General features: G+C 33.8%; 1 protein-coding gene across 1 annotated transcript; it reads right to left on the bottom strand.

Annotated features, from left to right (window-relative positions):
- Nucleotides 1-9,540: 9,540 nt before the first annotated feature.
- LOC130808073 (serine decarboxylase-like) lies at nucleotides 9,541-16,457 on the bottom strand. Its single transcript, XM_057673519.1, has 6 exons — nucleotides 16,321-16,457; nucleotides 13,120-13,281; nucleotides 11,893-12,124; nucleotides 11,467-11,660; nucleotides 10,325-10,461; nucleotides 9,541-10,230 (listed from the first exon to the last, which is right to left on the bottom strand). The coding sequence occupies exons 1-6, from the start codon at nucleotides 16,367-16,369 to the stop codon at nucleotides 9,664-9,666; spliced, it is 1,341 nt and encodes a 446-aa protein (XP_057529502.1). The 5' UTR covers nucleotides 16,370-16,457; the 3' UTR covers nucleotides 9,541-9,663.
- Between the last annotated feature and the right edge of the window lie 813 nt (nucleotides 16,458-17,270).

Raw genomic sequence — 17,270 nt, 5'->3', positions numbered from 1 at the left:
TAGATTATGTTGAGGATATCAGTACTCAAACAGAATTGTCCAGCTCAGCATTGTAATATGCCTTATGGCATTGTATTTAAAGGCTTATTTTTGCTCACACATGTAATATACATATTCAATTTTGTCTTCTTCTTTTACATCTTCAATATACAGAGATAAATTCTCTCTCCTTTCTCTTCATCTCTTCTTTATCAAATTGTTGTCATAAGCTTCAAGGTCATTTTAATGGTTGACTATATTGCATAAAGTCCTGTATTCATACATTCTCATCATATACACTTGAAACTAGAAATCTAGTTTCTGTCATGGTATCAGATTGCTAAGGTACTCAATCATCAAATCTTCAAGAAATAGATAGATAACCTGAAGACAAATCATCAAATCTGCAAATCTGGAAAAGCTATAGTTTCATGCAAAGATAAAATCGATTCCGTTGGCTAGTTCACGTTTCTATTGATCAATCTTTCTCCTGATTTCGAAATTTAGGGCAAAACAGGAACAGCCGAAAACCCTTTCCTTTGGAACTGTATTCTGCTCATCATCATGTACTATACACTGCTTCATTCTTGATTTCTTTGCTCTTATCAGATTTCTTTTCTGTTGTCTTTTTTTCTCTTGATTCCAGTTCTTGTTTCTTGAAATCTTTTTTCAATGTCTGAAGAATCTGCTCATACTGCTCACATTCCTAATAATCGAATTCTAGACATTACTTCAGATCCTAGCACAGTTTTCTTTATTCATCCTTCAGACAACACAGCTCAATCTTTTGTTAATGAGAAATTTGAAGGAGAAAATTACATCACATGGAAACGATCTATGATAATAGGCTTGGCTACTAAAAATAAGATGTGTTTTGTGGATGGCTCACTCCCTAAGCCATCAGAAGATGATCCAACTTATAAGGCATGGGTTAGGTGCAATGAAATGGTTATTGGCTAGATCCTCAAATCTTTGGGACCAGTTCAAGCTAAGAGTATATTTTTTAAAAAAACTGCAAGAGGAATGTGGCAAGATTTGGAGGAAAGATATGGACAGACTTCCTCTACTCAATTGTTTGCTGTCCAAGAAGAAATAGCAGATATTCAACAAGAGGATGACAATGTTGCTGAGTTTTACTCAAAAATAAGAGTTCTATGGGATGAACTTGATGATATATGTCCCTTGCCTGAATGTGAATGTAACAGGTGCACCTGTAACCTCACTGCCAAATTTCTCAAAATCCTGCAAGACCAAAGGCTAATTCAATTTCTCATGAAGCTTAACGATGAATACAGACAAACAAGAAGCAACATAATTATGATGCATCCTCTACCTCAAATTTCTCAAGCTTATAAAATAGTTCTTCAAGAACAGAAACACAAACAGCTCAGTGATGTTAAGCACAGTGGTTCAGAATCAATGACATTTGCTGCAAATAAAAAAAAATCCTATGATCCTCAAACTTTCAGATCTAATCAAGGAAGAGGTGGTTACAACACATTCAGAGGAGGCTTTACTCAAGGCAGAGGAAGTTTCACTCAAGGCAGAACATCTTATAAAAAGACTTCTCAGTTGTACTGTGATCATTGCAATTTTTCTGGTCATACTACAGACAAGTGTTACAAGCTTCATGGTTACCCTAAGAATCAGTACAAGTATTATCCTCAAAAGAAGTTTGCTCACTGTACTCAATCAGGAGACTCAAAAACACAGGATTCCAATGTTCCTGCAGATGAAATGATTTGTGCTAGTTTCACCAAAGAACAATACTCACAAATCCTAAATCTCATTGACAAACCAAAGCTACTTGATTCTGGCAAGCAAGGTACTGCAGAAGGTTCTTCACATTCTGCTATCTTTGCAGGTAAACTTTGCCTATATTCTCATCATGATAGTAACTAGATCATTGATAGTGGAGCCACAAATCATTTCTGTTATGATTTAGCTATGTTTTCTTCATATAAACTGCTGCCTAATAAGGACAATTTTATTACTATTCCTGATGGTAAAAAGTACTAGTTACACATGTTGGTAAAGTGAAGCTCAATACTGACATAGAACTGGAGGATGTGCTATATGTACCAGAATTCCATTTCAATCTAATATCAGTACATAAGTTGTGTCTTGATATGAGTTGTGAGGTTACATTTAATTCTCACACTTGTTTTCTGCAGGGGCTTACCTTGACCAAGACAATAGCTCTTGGTAAATTGAGGTCAGGTCTCTACTATGCTAATGCAGATTCATCAGTTCCTCCGCAGCAACTTGTTACACCAGCCTCATCAGCCTACAGCCTCCACAAATTCAAATAAACATCATGATCAAGCTAAGCTCTAGCATCTCAGACTAGGGCATCTTCCTTTTGCAACGCTTTCTCATATTATTCCTGCTTTACAGTCTAAACAACTTTGTTCAGATACAATTTGTCAAATTTGTCCTAAAGCCAAACAATGTAGGCTATCTTTTCCTATAAGTGAAATAAAAAGTACTAAGCCTTTTCAGCTTTTACACATTGATGTATGGGGTCCCTACAGACATGTATCTTCCAAAGGTTGTACACTTTTCCTTACTATAGTTGATGATTTCACAAGATACACTTGGTTGCATTTAATGAAACATAAGACTGATTCTGTTCCAATTCTTCATAATTTCTTGACTTATGTTCAAAATCAATTTGGTACTAATGTTCACATTATCAGAACTGATAATGCTAAAGAACTTTGTGATGGTCCAATTACAGCTTTGTATTACAAGAAAGGTATCACACACCAAACAAGTTGTAGTGATACTCCTCAGCAAAATGGTGTAGTAGAAAGGAAGCATAAACATTTATTAGAAACAGCAAGGGCATTGTTTTTTCAAGCCAACTTGCCTATACTGTATTGGGGTGAGTGTATTCTGTGTGCCACATACATTATCAACAGAATGCTTCTTTCTGTCCTCAAAAACAAATCACCTTATGAACTATTACATAATCACACTCCCAATCTTGATCATCTTAGAGCCTTTGGATGTCTTTGTTTTGTTTCCACATCCAAAGTCAACAGATCTAAATTTGATCCTAGGGCAGAAGCCTGTGTTTTTCTTGGGTATTCTCTCACACAAAAAGGATATACCATTCTCAGTATGAAAACCAAGAAACTTTCTGTCAGCAGAAATGTCATATTCCATGAAAAACACTTTCCTTACCATTACAATTTCCCTACGTCTTCTTCTTCTCACAGGCCTATACAATTTTTTCTACCTGCTAACACACAATCTCATTTTTTTATGATCATTTCTCAGACATATCCAGTCCTCCACAGGCCTTCACCACTTCCTTTCCTTCTACTTTCTCCTTTGAATCATCCTCTTTCTTATCTCCTGATCAAATAGTTGCTTCCCCACATCATTCTTCTCCTTCCTCTACTTCTAGTTCTTCTGAGAATGTTATTTGTCACTCTCCAAATAATACACAACCAGATACTACTACTTTTGTTCCTCTCAGAACTTCTAACATGATTCATCAGCCACCCTCTTATCTCAAAGATTACATATGTTTTACTGTCATTTCCCAACCTACTACAGAACACTGGTGCAATCTAGTTAACTATAGTGCTCTTCCTACAGTAAACAAATCATTAGTTGATATTGCTACACACTTAATTGAACCAACTACCTACAAACAGGCTTCCAAAGATCCTCGATGGATAACAGCAATGGAAGATGAGTTGGCTGCTCTCCAGGCTAACAATACTTGGTCTATTGTTCCTCTTCCTTCTGGCAAGAAGCCCATAGGCAGCAAATGGGTATACAAAATCAAGCTTAAGGCAGATGGTTCTGTGGAAAGATTTAAAGCTCGACTTGTTGCAAAAGGTTACACACAAACACATAGGGTTGACTATGATGAGACCTTTTCCACTGTTGTCAAAATTGCTACCATAAGGGCACTTCTTGCTGTTGCAGTACACAAAAAATGGGATTTACATCAATTAGATGTCAACAATGCTTTTCTTCATGGTGACCTCCATGAAGAAGTTTATATGAAGCTTCCTGATGGCATTCCTAATCCTGGAAACAGAGTCTGCAATTTAACAAAATCACTCTATGAGCTCAAACAAGCTTCTCGCCAGTGGTTTGCTAAGCTCCATGCTGATTACTCCTACATGGCTTTCACCAATCCAAGAATGACTATTCCTTGTTTATTAAAAATCAAGGTCCTTCTATCACAATAGCTGCCATCTATGTTGATGACATTATCCTCACAGGCAATGATTCTACAATAACTTCCTCTTTAAAACACCATTTAAATACAGTCTTTAGCATTAAAGACCTTGGCAGATTGAATTACTTCCTTGGTTTAGAGGTGTCTTATGTTCATGATGGGATTATTCTCAGCCAAAACAAATTTATAAAAGATCTGTTAGCAGCTGCTAATCTATCATCTTATAAGTCAGCTGTTACTCCTTTACCACTTAATTTGCAGCTCAGTTCCACTACTGGTATTTTACTACCTGATGCTACATATTACAGAAGTATGGTGGAAAAACTGAATTTTCTCACCCATACCAGGCCTGACCTTGCCTATAGTGTGCAACACCTCAGTCAGTTTATGCAACATCCTCGAGACACACATCTTCAGGCTCTTCATCACACTATTTCTTATGTTGCTCAAACAGCTGGCCAAGGTATTCTTCTAAAGGGATCAGACAAACTTATCCTACAAGCATTTTCTTATTCAGACTGGGCAGCTTGTATTGATTCCAGGAAGTCAGTGTCAGGGTATGTATTACAGCTTGGTAATTCTCCAATTTCTTGGAAGTCAAAGAGGCAACCTACAGTCTCACGATCATCCTCAGAAGCAGAATACAAAGTCATGGCTAATGCAGCCTCTGAAATCACATGGATGGTCAGACTCTTAGCTGATTTTGGTGTCTGTCACTTACAACCAGTCACTTTGCATTGTGACAACCAATCTGCTATCTACATTGCCAAGAACCTTGTGTTCCATGAGCGCACAAAACACATTGCCATTGACTGTCACTTCACTAGAGAAAAGGTCTTGGAAGGCCTTATCCAGCTTACATACCTCCCCACCTCTTCCTAACTTGCAGATGTTCTTACAAAGATTCTGCCTTCTCATCAATTCCGAAAATTGTTATCCAATCTTGGCATGTCCCAGCCAAGATTGAGGGGGGATGTTGAGGATATCAGTACTCAAATAGAATTGTCCAGCTCAGCATTGTAATATGCCTTCTGGCATTGTATTTAAAGGCTTATTTTTGCTCACACATGTAATATACATATTCAATTTTGTCTTCTTCTTTTACATCTTCAATATACAGAGAGAAATTCTCTCTCCATTCTCTTCATCTCTTCTTTATCAAATTGTTGTCATAAGCTTCAAGGTCATTTTAATGGTTGACTATATTGCATAAAGTCCTGTATTCATACATTCTCATCATATACACTTGAAACTAGAAATCTAGTTTCTGTCAGATTACAAATCATATATATAACATTTATTACTTATGATTTGGGTTAATTATTTTTCTTGAACATAAATTGGAGTGATTCTATGATGGTTACAATCATACAATTTTAACATGCAAAAAAATAAAAGATGACTTCCAAATAATTTTATTTCATGAATTACTTAATATTTTTTTAGTTATCATTAAAAATGTCAAACTTATTAAGAAGGTTTTATCTATTTGTTAATTAAATTTATTATAGTGGTTGTCTTTAAAAACAAGCACTAACCCATATATTAGAGATCTAAGCATTAACTTATACCTTTAATTGAATTTGTCATGTATATTCTATTAAAAGCACAAATTACGAATTATCTCTTTTTAAGTAGAATTATAGCCTTATAGGCGCCAAGTACAAAGTAGACTTGTGTCAAATGATCACTTCCAACTCAAAAGGGCTTTCGTGTGAGTCCTAGATCCGTCTTGAAAGATTTGGAAGCCTTGTCTTATATTCCCTTCTATTCACCTTAGGAGTCCCATTTGACTTTTCACAGATTTTAAGGAGAGTCAAAAGTAGGACCCTAAGGGTAAGAAAGAGAGTGGTTTTATGAGTTTTTAATGTAAGGGAGGAAAATTAGTATGGGTAATGGAGGGTATAATTGAAAATAGGATAAAGCTACTAAGGGCATAAAAGTCAAACACCCATACCAAAAATAGAAATGAGACAATTAAGGTGACTTGACCATAAAAGAAAATGGGACACATAAGCTGAATAGGAGGGAGTATATAATAAATATATTTATTTTATTAATATACTTAAAATATTTCTTCTTTTGATTAACTTTTTCATGTACAGGAGAAAGAGGGGGTCTTGTACGTTCGATTACCTCGCACACCTCAAGACCTTTCTGGTGTGAACACGTACTGAGGCCTCAACCATCAACTTAAGCTTTTGATTAGATTGGTTGCTTTACATATTAAACCATATTATACCTGTTGTTAGGACGATATCCAGAAGATGAAGCTTGAATCTCCAATGGATTGTATCATAGTTTTGATGATGGAAATTGAATTTTCTAGTGAATAAAGAACAGTATTGGAAAAATTCTTCATATAATCCATTTTTTTTATTATCATTGATTAAAATCTGATCATCATTATGATCTGATGATGATGATCTTTGATTGAATGTTTGTAATTGTGATGGAACATCCACAATTAAACTGCGTAGTTGTGTTGCTGCTTCACACCCTCTTTTCAACTCTTTTTCCACCATGACTTTTTTATCATCCATTTTTTTTCTTTCTTATTCTCTTTTTAAAATTGATAATCTAGTGAGCGTAATACATATTAGTCCTTAATTATATATAGAAAGGCAACAATGGGGTTGGTATAGACCGTTTGTTTGGTTATTAGTATTAAATGGTAGTAATAAAAATAATTTATAGTATATATTTTTATATGATATATACCATGTTATTCTCGTGATAATAAAACTTTTATCACAAATAATGTTTTTGTTCAAAATATTTCATCATCACCTAATATCCTAATTTCAAATGAAATGCGTTGGAATGAATTTTATAAAGAAAATGAAATTATTAGAGGAGAATAAGCATAAATATTAAACTTGTCAAGAGATATTTTTACCAAAATTATACTAACTTTGTATTATCATTTTTACCATTTAATACTACCAGCTAGTCTCTTGAGAGACCGTCACTTTGAGAGAAATCTCTCAGCCCTAGGGATGGCAATGGGTACTGGACCCGACCCGGATCCGTGGATCCATATCCGTTTTCACGGATCTGGGTCCTAAAAATATAGACCCGTTGGATCCGGGTCGGATCCGAATCCTGTTGATATTCACGGGTCCGGATCCGGATCTGAGAAAAATACCCAGATCCGGACCGCGGATCTAGAGGACCTTTTTTTTTTTTTTTTTTTTTTTAATATCAGCCTAACTCGCCTAAGTAAATTAACCCTCTGTTTTGAAATTTGAGTTTGAAGCTGCCTCCAGTGACCCAGTCGCATCTCCCTTTTCCCTCCCATCTCCCTCCCACTCGCATTCTCGCTCCCACTCTGAGTCTCTGACCCAATCTCCCGTCTGCCGCACGCGTTCCCAGACCCCAGTGATCCAGTCTCCTCCCAGGCTCCCACTCTCCCAGTTTCGCTCTCGCACCATCACAGGAGGTAATGAACTTATGAACCCTATTTTTTTTTTTTGTTAATTGTAGGATTTTGAGAAGTAAGAAATCCTTGGCTTTTGAGGTAGTGACATTAATAACAGTACCCATCAGCCTTTCCATTATTTGGCAGCCTGTTAGACCTGATGGCTCTGATTTTGCTTTCACATAATGATTGTATCTTTCAAATCAGCTCCTATATTCTTACTGATACATTATACTGTAACTAATCAACCATTATATTCAAATTAATTTGTTATTCATAACTTGGCATAATAGCTCCATTCATGACACATCTCTAGTCTGCAAATCAAAATTATTTATGTCGAAGAGGGGAAGGGTTGAGAGGTTTTTTTTTTTTTGGAAAAAGGGGAAGGGGGGTTGGAGACTTGCGGAGTATATTATATTTAATGTCTTTGTTTACTTATTCGTGGACCCCAGTGAAATTATATGTATTATTACATTAGTCTATAAATATTGCTTTATTGCAATTTAAATACATTTAAAAAAAAAATTAAAATAGGATCCGTTTTTGGACTCGGATCCGGTACTGAATTCGCAGTACCCGCGGATCTGGATCTGGGTCTTGCAAAATTGGGCCCGCGGATCTGAGTCCGGATCTGGATCCGGGTCCACCTGGACCCAGTCCAGATCCGACCGGTTGCCATCTCTACTCAGCCCCAACCCATTAAAACTTAATGTCTACTTACATTATTTTTAATGTCTACTTATCGTATCCTTAATACATACTTATATTATCTTAAATGTCTACTTATATCATTTTTAGTGCCTAACTATAATATTTCAAAAATATATATTGAATCGCCCGATTAGAAATAGTCTCTCAAAAATAGTCTCGCCCGGTTACAAAAATTTGTGTAATACTAATTATTAAACGGACAGAAAAAAGTAAACAAATGAATGGGAATGGGAATGCAAATTGTAGATATAGTAATCCATTAGATTGATTAAAGTTTCCAAGGAATTGCTTACTTCATGCCAATTATGCGTGTATGACGTTGTTTATTTAATGATAGTATGTCAGTAAGTTTCCCCATGTGCATAAACAAAAAAAAATAAGTTATTTTTGTATTTTCATCCAATATTGGAATCTTGTATATACCTTACATAAAATGTTAAAATATTATGTGTACACATTTGATAGTTAGATTTAGCTTTAAATAGATTTTATCGATTAGAGCTATTTTTAAATAGATCAGACTCGAAAATTCAAACAGAAACATAAAGTTATTCGATTTAAAAATATGACTTTTAAAGTTGACCGAATTGACATGACTTGACATGACTTTCATCCTAATTGTGACAAATTCTTGTTATCGGCATATAAATGTTAATCGAGATTATTCAAACCTAACAATATTTGGACGAAGTTTTATTTGACCCAATTGTGCCCAAAACTAAATGTAATATGGGTTCTACAATTTTAACCTATCATGTTATAAACTTGTATCAACTTTTAGTCCAATCCGCCATAAATCTAATTCACTTTTAACCAAATATATTGTAAATACGAATCGCTTAACATAAACCACAAACAAATTCAGCCTCCAACAAATTTATGATAAATTTCAAATGATTATTAAATTAGTCAAATTGATACTCAATCTTTCTTGCAACAAGGTGATTATAGAATCATAAATTGTTGATTGTCTTTTATGAACATTAGGATGTGTAAAAATATTTAAACTTAATAATTCAATACGAAAAATATAATATCTTAGTAATAAAATTGGATATTTGATTCGATTGTTTTATTTGGATATTATTGATCGAAAATATAGTTTTTAAAATGGATAATCAGATTGGATCCAAATCATATTATCTAGATTTGGTTTTTGCGAAATCGCAAAAGATAAAAAAAAATGAAAATAAATTAATAATCTCAATTTTTCAACTCTAATGCATTAGTTATGATTTATTTAAAGACTAAAACAAAGCAAAGCAAAACGGAGAATATGCTTATAAAAGTCATGTGAGCTTGGCGTTAAAACAGGTTCAAACTTAAACTTTCCGAGCTAGCAACTTTAGTTGTGTAGATCACAAGAACAATTCTCCGTACCAATCTCCGAAGCAACACATACAAGCTTGTGGCCTCCATCTCTCAGCCATATTAAACGTTTCTCTACTAGCTCATCAACAAAATTATCGATCTTCTGTTTAGTCAGATGAGACATAACACACACATGAGCTACGTTCCCTTGGCAAGCCAACTGCCAACGTCGAACAAACTTCTTATCTTGTGGACACTCGAACACCACAATGTTGCTTAGCTTATTAAGCATTGCACTAATTTTGGCTTTTTTAAGTCGATCTTTGAGGTAATGAGCGTTACGCAAACAAATTCGAACTTCTTTTTCGATTCCATCGTATCCTTTGAGGTTCAATGCGTACCATAAGAAGACCGGGGCATGTCCGTTCCTACTTCCCGTTATTGTAGCATCTCTTGAAGCTATGATTTCAACGTTTTTAGAAAGAACATTGGCATGCTCTATTCTCACTATTTGAACACCACAGGGCATTGGACATCCCAAAAATTTATGGCCAGATATACTAATACTTCCAATTGGCTTTTTGAATGTGATTTGAGGCCCCTATTTACGATACATTAATACCATTTATAAGCATAAAATGATGAAAAATAAAATGATCAAATACAAAATATTTTTCATTAAGGGTAGTATTTACTTGTCTTAGAAATGGAAGCATAAGACCAGATAAAGCTCCATCGCAGTGGATGTAGAATTGATTTTCTGTGAAGCCACACTCTTTTAGAGTTTGTATAACATGATCGATATCATCAATGGCTCCTTTCATGGTAGTTCCTATCAAAAACGACATCAATTATGCATTTACAATTATTTATAATATGGTATCAGAGGCTCACGTTTTTATAATTGAGAATTTTAATGAAGCAATAATGACATTTATTGTATAAGATCCTTTTTGTTATCTAAAATGTCCAAGAACACTAACTTTTAAGTTTTTCACATGTGAAATGATTCATATCAAACAAAGAGATTACATTAAATATACCACTTTAATTATAAGATTGAGGAGCAATTACTATTATTAATTGATCTTTTACATATGACTCTATTTGTGCATGTATAGAATACTACCCAAAGCCATTTCATAATTATAACCATGATTATTAGAATTCTCATCTACGATCCAACGATTCTACGATAAAAAAATAGGCTATCGATTCGGATTGTAAGTAAGATCTTAATGTTGGTATTAAAAACGTGCAATTCTACTTAGCTACAAAATTTAGATGGTAAGATCGTAACACGATTTTTCGATCCTAATCTCACGATCTGATCCTGCAAGGTTAGTTTCAATTATAAAATTTTTTCATATAATCCAAATTATACTTTTGTACAATATTTATACATCTAAATAATTATATCAATATGACTAAAATTAGAGTTTTTCTTGATTTCCACTTTAAAAAAGATTATTAAAGTTTTTATTTGAAATGTTATTACATGAAGTCAAATAAATTTTTATTTATATCTTAATACTTAATTAAATAAAATAAATATAATTAATATTCAGTTATCTAAAGCATATTAATGCTTATTTGTAGAATCACACTATCCTACGATTCAATTCTGCCGATTCCTATCTTGCTAGCTCCTTCAACAATCCGACATAAAATCTCAGTCCTAACAATCTTGATTGTAATATACATAATTTTAAGCTGAGTTTTTTTGATCAATTGGAATAATTATAATTATAATTAAGACTATTTTACCAAATTTTCTTTCAAACAATTTAATATTAAATGTAAATTGAACTTTAAAGAATTCAAATGAAAGGTTTACCTATGTTGATATTTATGATAGCTGGTTTATGTTTATTTTGAAGAAGTTTCATCTTTAAATCGGCACAGTGGATCTCTCCTGAAGTTAAAGTATCAATCTTCACACATTCCATTCGATACATGAGTGCAGCTTTATAGATGGAGTAATGTGATTCTTTTGAGGTATACAAAATTCCATCGGGTAAAATCTGTCTTCTGCAAAATATAGACAAATGAGATTTTGTTTGATTCGTGTCAGTATGAAAGTTATTAATATTAAATTTTTATAATATTTAATTATACACAATTATAGATCTTATAGATTGAATTAGTGCAATTGAAAATGTATAAAAAGCAAATGAGATATCAACTCTAAATCGGAGAAATACATATTATTATTAAAATCAAAATAAACAATATATCTTTCAATAAAATTTGCCCAACATACCCTACAAGTATGCCATGAAGGTTTCCTTCGGTCCCACCGTTTGTAATGTAACCCCAATATTCGTGTTTACCAATCTCCCAAAGATTTGCAAACCAATCTAAAACAGCTACTTCAAAATCTCTAGAGTGCAAACCATAATTCCCTTCCATAAATGGATCGCCGATGTTGTTCATCGAAAAGAGTTGCAATTGATTAAGAATCCCATAATCAAAGTCCAAATTTGCCGGATATCCTGCACCAAATACATAATATTATAACTACAAATATATGTTCTTATAACCCCACATATATTATGTTATAACCTCAAATATATATATATATATATATATATATATATATATATATATATATATATATATATATATATATATATATATATATATATATATATATATATATTGTCATAACTTCAAATATATTAGGAGTATGTTATAACCCCAAATAAATTATGTTATAACCTCAAATAAATTATGTTATAACCCCAAAAATATATGCTGCTATAACACCAAATATATTATGTTATAATACCAAATAAATATTGTTATAACCCTAAATATATTAAGTGACTTTTCACAATCCACTTCATACATGCGCGTCAGTTTTTTTAAAAAAATTAACATAAATTAGATTTAGACTGAGTTTTTTAAAACCTTCTTTATAAAAGACGGTCTCTCAAGAGAGTTCCTGTAAAAACTAAGGTGATGAGGACATAACAGTGACTATTATAGTGATATCGTGTTACAAGTTATTGAATTTTGTCTCATTGTTCTGCTTCATTTAAGCTACCCGGCCTATCTTTGGCTTTCTTGATATAAATTTCGACTTTATTTTTAGCATATATTAAAATTGTCGAAAAATAACTCATATGTGATCCCATATATTAAATTTAGAATCAGCGAGAAGTTGACTAACATATATATATATATTTGATGGGCTACTCCTATTACCAATTGATTTTAAAAAACCTCACCAGTTTTATGTGTAGCCAAATCTCCTCTTATACGGGTTTCATTGTATACAAACTCGATAACAAATTTATCAAAAATAGATATTTGATAATGTTATACAACCCCATCCTTTAAATCTTGGATTGACCCCTTATGTCTTCATCAGATCTTATTAGCAAATATGGTACGTAGTTTATTAATTTAAATTATACGTACTACATTATAATTATGAAGAGAAAATATGCTAAAAATCAGGCAAAAATAGAGAAATAATCATCACCAATCTGGTATTTGGTCTTCTCGACCCACGTCTGAGTATATCTTGATAAAATAGCTCTCACATAAGAGTCTTTATCCCTTTTTAGTTCGTTGGTACTCTCAATTTCCTTGATGTCTAGGCTTGAAGGTTGTAGATTCTGCCCTAGTGAAGAACCCTTGCTTCCTGTACATATAAACATTTCAAATTAAATATGGAAATATATACATATTAATTTATATTGTTAAAGTATATAAGATATCATGGGGCCTCAACCATCAGCTTAAACTTTTAGTTGAGTTGGTTCCTTGACACGATATCAAAAGCCAACGTGACAAGAGGTTACGGGTTAAAATCTCAACCACTCCTCATTTAAAGTGGAATATTCAGCACCTATGCGCATCCACACTTCTAGCCCAGGGCTCTCGTGTGAGGGGGCGTGTTAGAGTATATAACATATCCCGGGGTCTCAACCATCAGCTTAATCTTTTGATTGAGTTGGTTTCTTGACAATATCTTACATAAAGATTAGCAAAGCATATAATAAAATATTAACCCATAAACATTTAAAATGTTGAAGTGTCCATTTGTTACCTACACATGTTGGTTGTTCCACATCGGAGAAAGAGAAGAGTATATATACATCACTTTATAAACTTGAGAAATAACTCAAACTACTACTAATTGATTTTAGTAATGAACCTCCTTTGGATTTGTACGTGGGTTATCTCCTTATTTTGATTGCCTAGAGCCCTAGACCTATTCTCTGAATTTTAACGTAGAAGAACATCTATATTGGTAAGGAAATAGCTAAATAGAAAGGCCAAAAATGTGATACTTATAATACTCCCTTTTTTCCCTTTTGTTTGCTTAATCTGATAAGAGTACAAAAGATATCAAGGAGTTTTAAACATCAATTTAAGTTTTTGTTTTCCTGACATTGTATCATAGCTTGCTTGACTTAAGAGTCACAATTTGAATCCCATATATTCCTCATTTCAAGTGCAACATTTAGCAGCATACATGTATAACGAGGTATATATTGTAGGAAAATAAGAAATAAAATAAACTTTGATATTATATTATCTCTTTTTTCTAGGAAACATTATGTTAGAATATTCTTTTTTCATTTTTAGGAATTTAAGATTTTGTGTTATTCTAATTTCTACGTTTAAATTCTTGATCTTTTGTATTAATAGAGGTATTTTTCCTCTGATTATGAATAAGAAAAACTAACTTTTCAAAACAAAAACCCTAATCTATTTTATTATTTCAAATCTTCCAACAAATGCATACGAATAATAAATCAAATGAACTAGTGGCTATGAGTCTCAAAGTGGCCAAAAAACTTACATATCATAACTACACAACCTGGAGTAGAATGATACATATTGAAATCAAAAGTCGAGGAATGCTCGATTATCTTACAACCACGCACTCCTCCACCTTCAACGAACCCATCTTATCAACAATGGAATCAACGAGATTCCAAAGTTATAGCTTGGATTGTAGGAAATATTGACAAGGGAATTGTTAATCAATTCCTTGATTATCCTACTACTCGAGACTTATCAAAAGAAATCGAAAATCTGTTAAGTCATGGTCGCGATGATCTTCAGATATTTAATTGGAGTTGAACGGCAGCCTCTCTAAAGCAGAATGATGATTCCTTTGAAGCCTTTTTAGCAAACTACAAGACATTTGGAAAGAGATTGATCGTCGGATGCCTAATCCGATGAAACATGCGGATGACATCACGATTTTCAATACTTTTATACAAAGGTTGTTTCGATTTTTAGCCGGAGTTAACGACTATCTTGATAGAGTGTTGAGACCTCCTTAATCAAGACCCATTACCAACCCTTGACAAGGCATATTAAACCATTCGCCGAGAAATTACTAGACGCGGTATTATGACCAGTGCATCATCATCGAGAATAAGTTCCTTAGAAATAGGGAGTGGGCTTATGGTCAAACATTGTCAGATTTCACTTCATTCTGGCGAGAGACTGTAGAAAAACCTCAACTAACTTGAGACCACTATTGTGGTTTTCGACACACCAAAGAAGGGTGCTTTAAACTCATCGGTTACCTAGACTGGTGGGAGGATTTAAAGCAACAAAAGGCGCCACCAAGGTACAGGTTGCCCAGGTTGGTGGCAAGGTACAGTTCATCACTACCGTAACACCACTTGCAGCAACATCACAACCAAATGAAACCTATGATGAAACAGGTCAAGGTATGTTATCTTGGGCATGTAAAGGAGTAACCCAAAAGGGTATGTCACCACCAACAACCCATTGTCTTTAGACTCAAAAAACACCAAAAACCCACCCCCGTTAGATTCATGAACGAAATACACTAAGTCCATATAACAAAGAACTGATTCCAGCAAACCAAAAACAAAAAGGCAAAAATCAGCAATTTACCTCAATAGATATCAAGATTTGAGAACAAATCCAGTAACAGGAAAAAAGGTCAAATTCGAACGCCTTAACAAAAATCAAAATCACAACACCGAGTGACCTGCACCAAGGTTCCGGTTCACCGAATCGGCGACGCGGTCACCACAAGGGGCCTTTGTGTTGTGTTTTTCATTAATCAACTCACCAAGGAACTTAATCGTACTGTTCTCATGACCGCTCATTGTTGTGTTGTGCAGGATGCCCAGACCTAGAAGATCATTTGTTATGGTATTGAAAATGGCGGATTGTACTACTTGGATAATGCTACCTTGGTTCTCAGGGGGAGTAAGCTCTTTCGAAGCAAAGTATGATGAAGTTTTCAGGTCAAGTTTGGTTGCAGTCATCCCGAGACCAAACTTGAGGGGGAGTGTAGAAAAATAAGAAACAAAATAAACCTTGATATTATATCAACTCTTTATTTAAAGAAATATTATGTTAGAATATTATCTCTTTATTTTAGGATTTTTAAGATATTTTGTTATTCTAATTTCTATGTTGAAGTTCTTCAACTTTTGTATAAATAGGGGTTTTTGTCCTCTGATTATTAATAAGAAAAACTAAATATTCAAAACTCAAACCATAGTCTACTTTATTAGTTCCGCATTATTAAACCAAAGAAATTCTGCGTAATGAAATATAATTAAATATAAAACACATACATAAGCTTCGTTCATCAGCTTAAACTTTTTTAGAGTTAGTTGCTTTAACACAATGTCATTCATAAAACTATTATTAAGTGTTAAAAGTACAAATATCAAACCTGTTAAGCTCATGTTTCTGCGGATCAAGACATTAGCATAGCCTGCCATTTTCTCTCTTAATCGAATCAAGTTTACAACGTACGTATAATTAACCTAGAAATTAAATAATAACAAGAAATATAGTGTTATTGTGTTTAATAGTCTTCTTTGAAACTTAAAGCTGAGTACACAGCCTTATATATTGTGCATGTCCCTGCTTGTCACTTAATTTACAGCATTTGCGTTTTCATCTACCAAATATATATATGTTTTTAGATAATTTATTTTCTCATTGATGCAAGTTCAATAAACGTGATAGTAGTTTAAAAAACATTTTGTCATGTTTTTTTTAAAACTAAGCTTGAAGTCGGCTATTCAAAATAATTTGAATGTAGAAGTATATGATTTTCATAATGACCATTGAGATATTGTGTCCCACAATTAGGATGCAAACGGGGCGGGGCGGGGCGGGGATTGGAATTCTCATCCCCATCCCCATCTGTTAATGCAATACTTATCCCCGTCTCCATCCTCGCGGTGGGATTTGTACCTAAAACCATCTCCGCTCCACCACCCATCTGGGTATCCATCCCCGTTTAATACCCATTTTTCCCGCCCCACCTCCCGTCAAATCCCCGCTTAATACCTATCTGTGCCACATATTTATATTCAATCATTTGGGCCTTAAAACCCATAATACATATCCAAATTCCAAAGTCTCAAACAAACACATATCCAAAGTCTCAAATAAACCAGGGTTTCCCAAAATTTGAAAAAAAAGTCAGGGTTCCCAAAATTTGAAAAAAAAAAATTTAAATAAATTTAGGGTTTCTCAAAATTTGTACATATCTTGAGGTGAGGCGGGGCGGGGCGGGGATGGGGCGGGTATCACCTAAAACCTATCCCCATCCCCATCCACACAGTGGGTATGAATTTTATATCCGTACCCGCCCCATGACCCATCAAACCG

This window comes from Amaranthus tricolor, chromosome 3 (assembly GCF_026212465.1).
Source record: "Amaranthus tricolor cultivar Red isolate AtriRed21 chromosome 3, ASM2621246v1, whole genome shotgun sequence".
In the NCBI taxonomy this organism is placed as follows: domain Eukaryota; kingdom Viridiplantae; phylum Streptophyta; class Magnoliopsida; order Caryophyllales; family Amaranthaceae; genus Amaranthus; species Amaranthus tricolor.
The sequence above is the reverse complement of the archived record's forward strand: the minus strand, read 5'-3'. Positions and strand labels throughout refer to the sequence as shown.

Excerpts from the sequence above, each read along its gene's own strand:
- LOC130808073 (XM_057673519.1), bottom strand. The coding sequence starts at position 16,369 with ATGGCAGGCTATGCTAATGTCTTGATCCGCAGAAACATGAGCTTAACA. Across the intron at positions 10,462-11,466 it reads TATCATAAATATCAACATAG|GAACTACCATGAAAGGAGCC; the intron begins GTAAACCTTTCA and ends CGTTTTTGATAG. Across the intron at positions 10,231-10,324 it reads TGCTTCCATTTCTAAGACAA|GGGCCTCAAATCACATTCAA; the intron begins GTAAATACTACC and ends TATCGTAAATAG.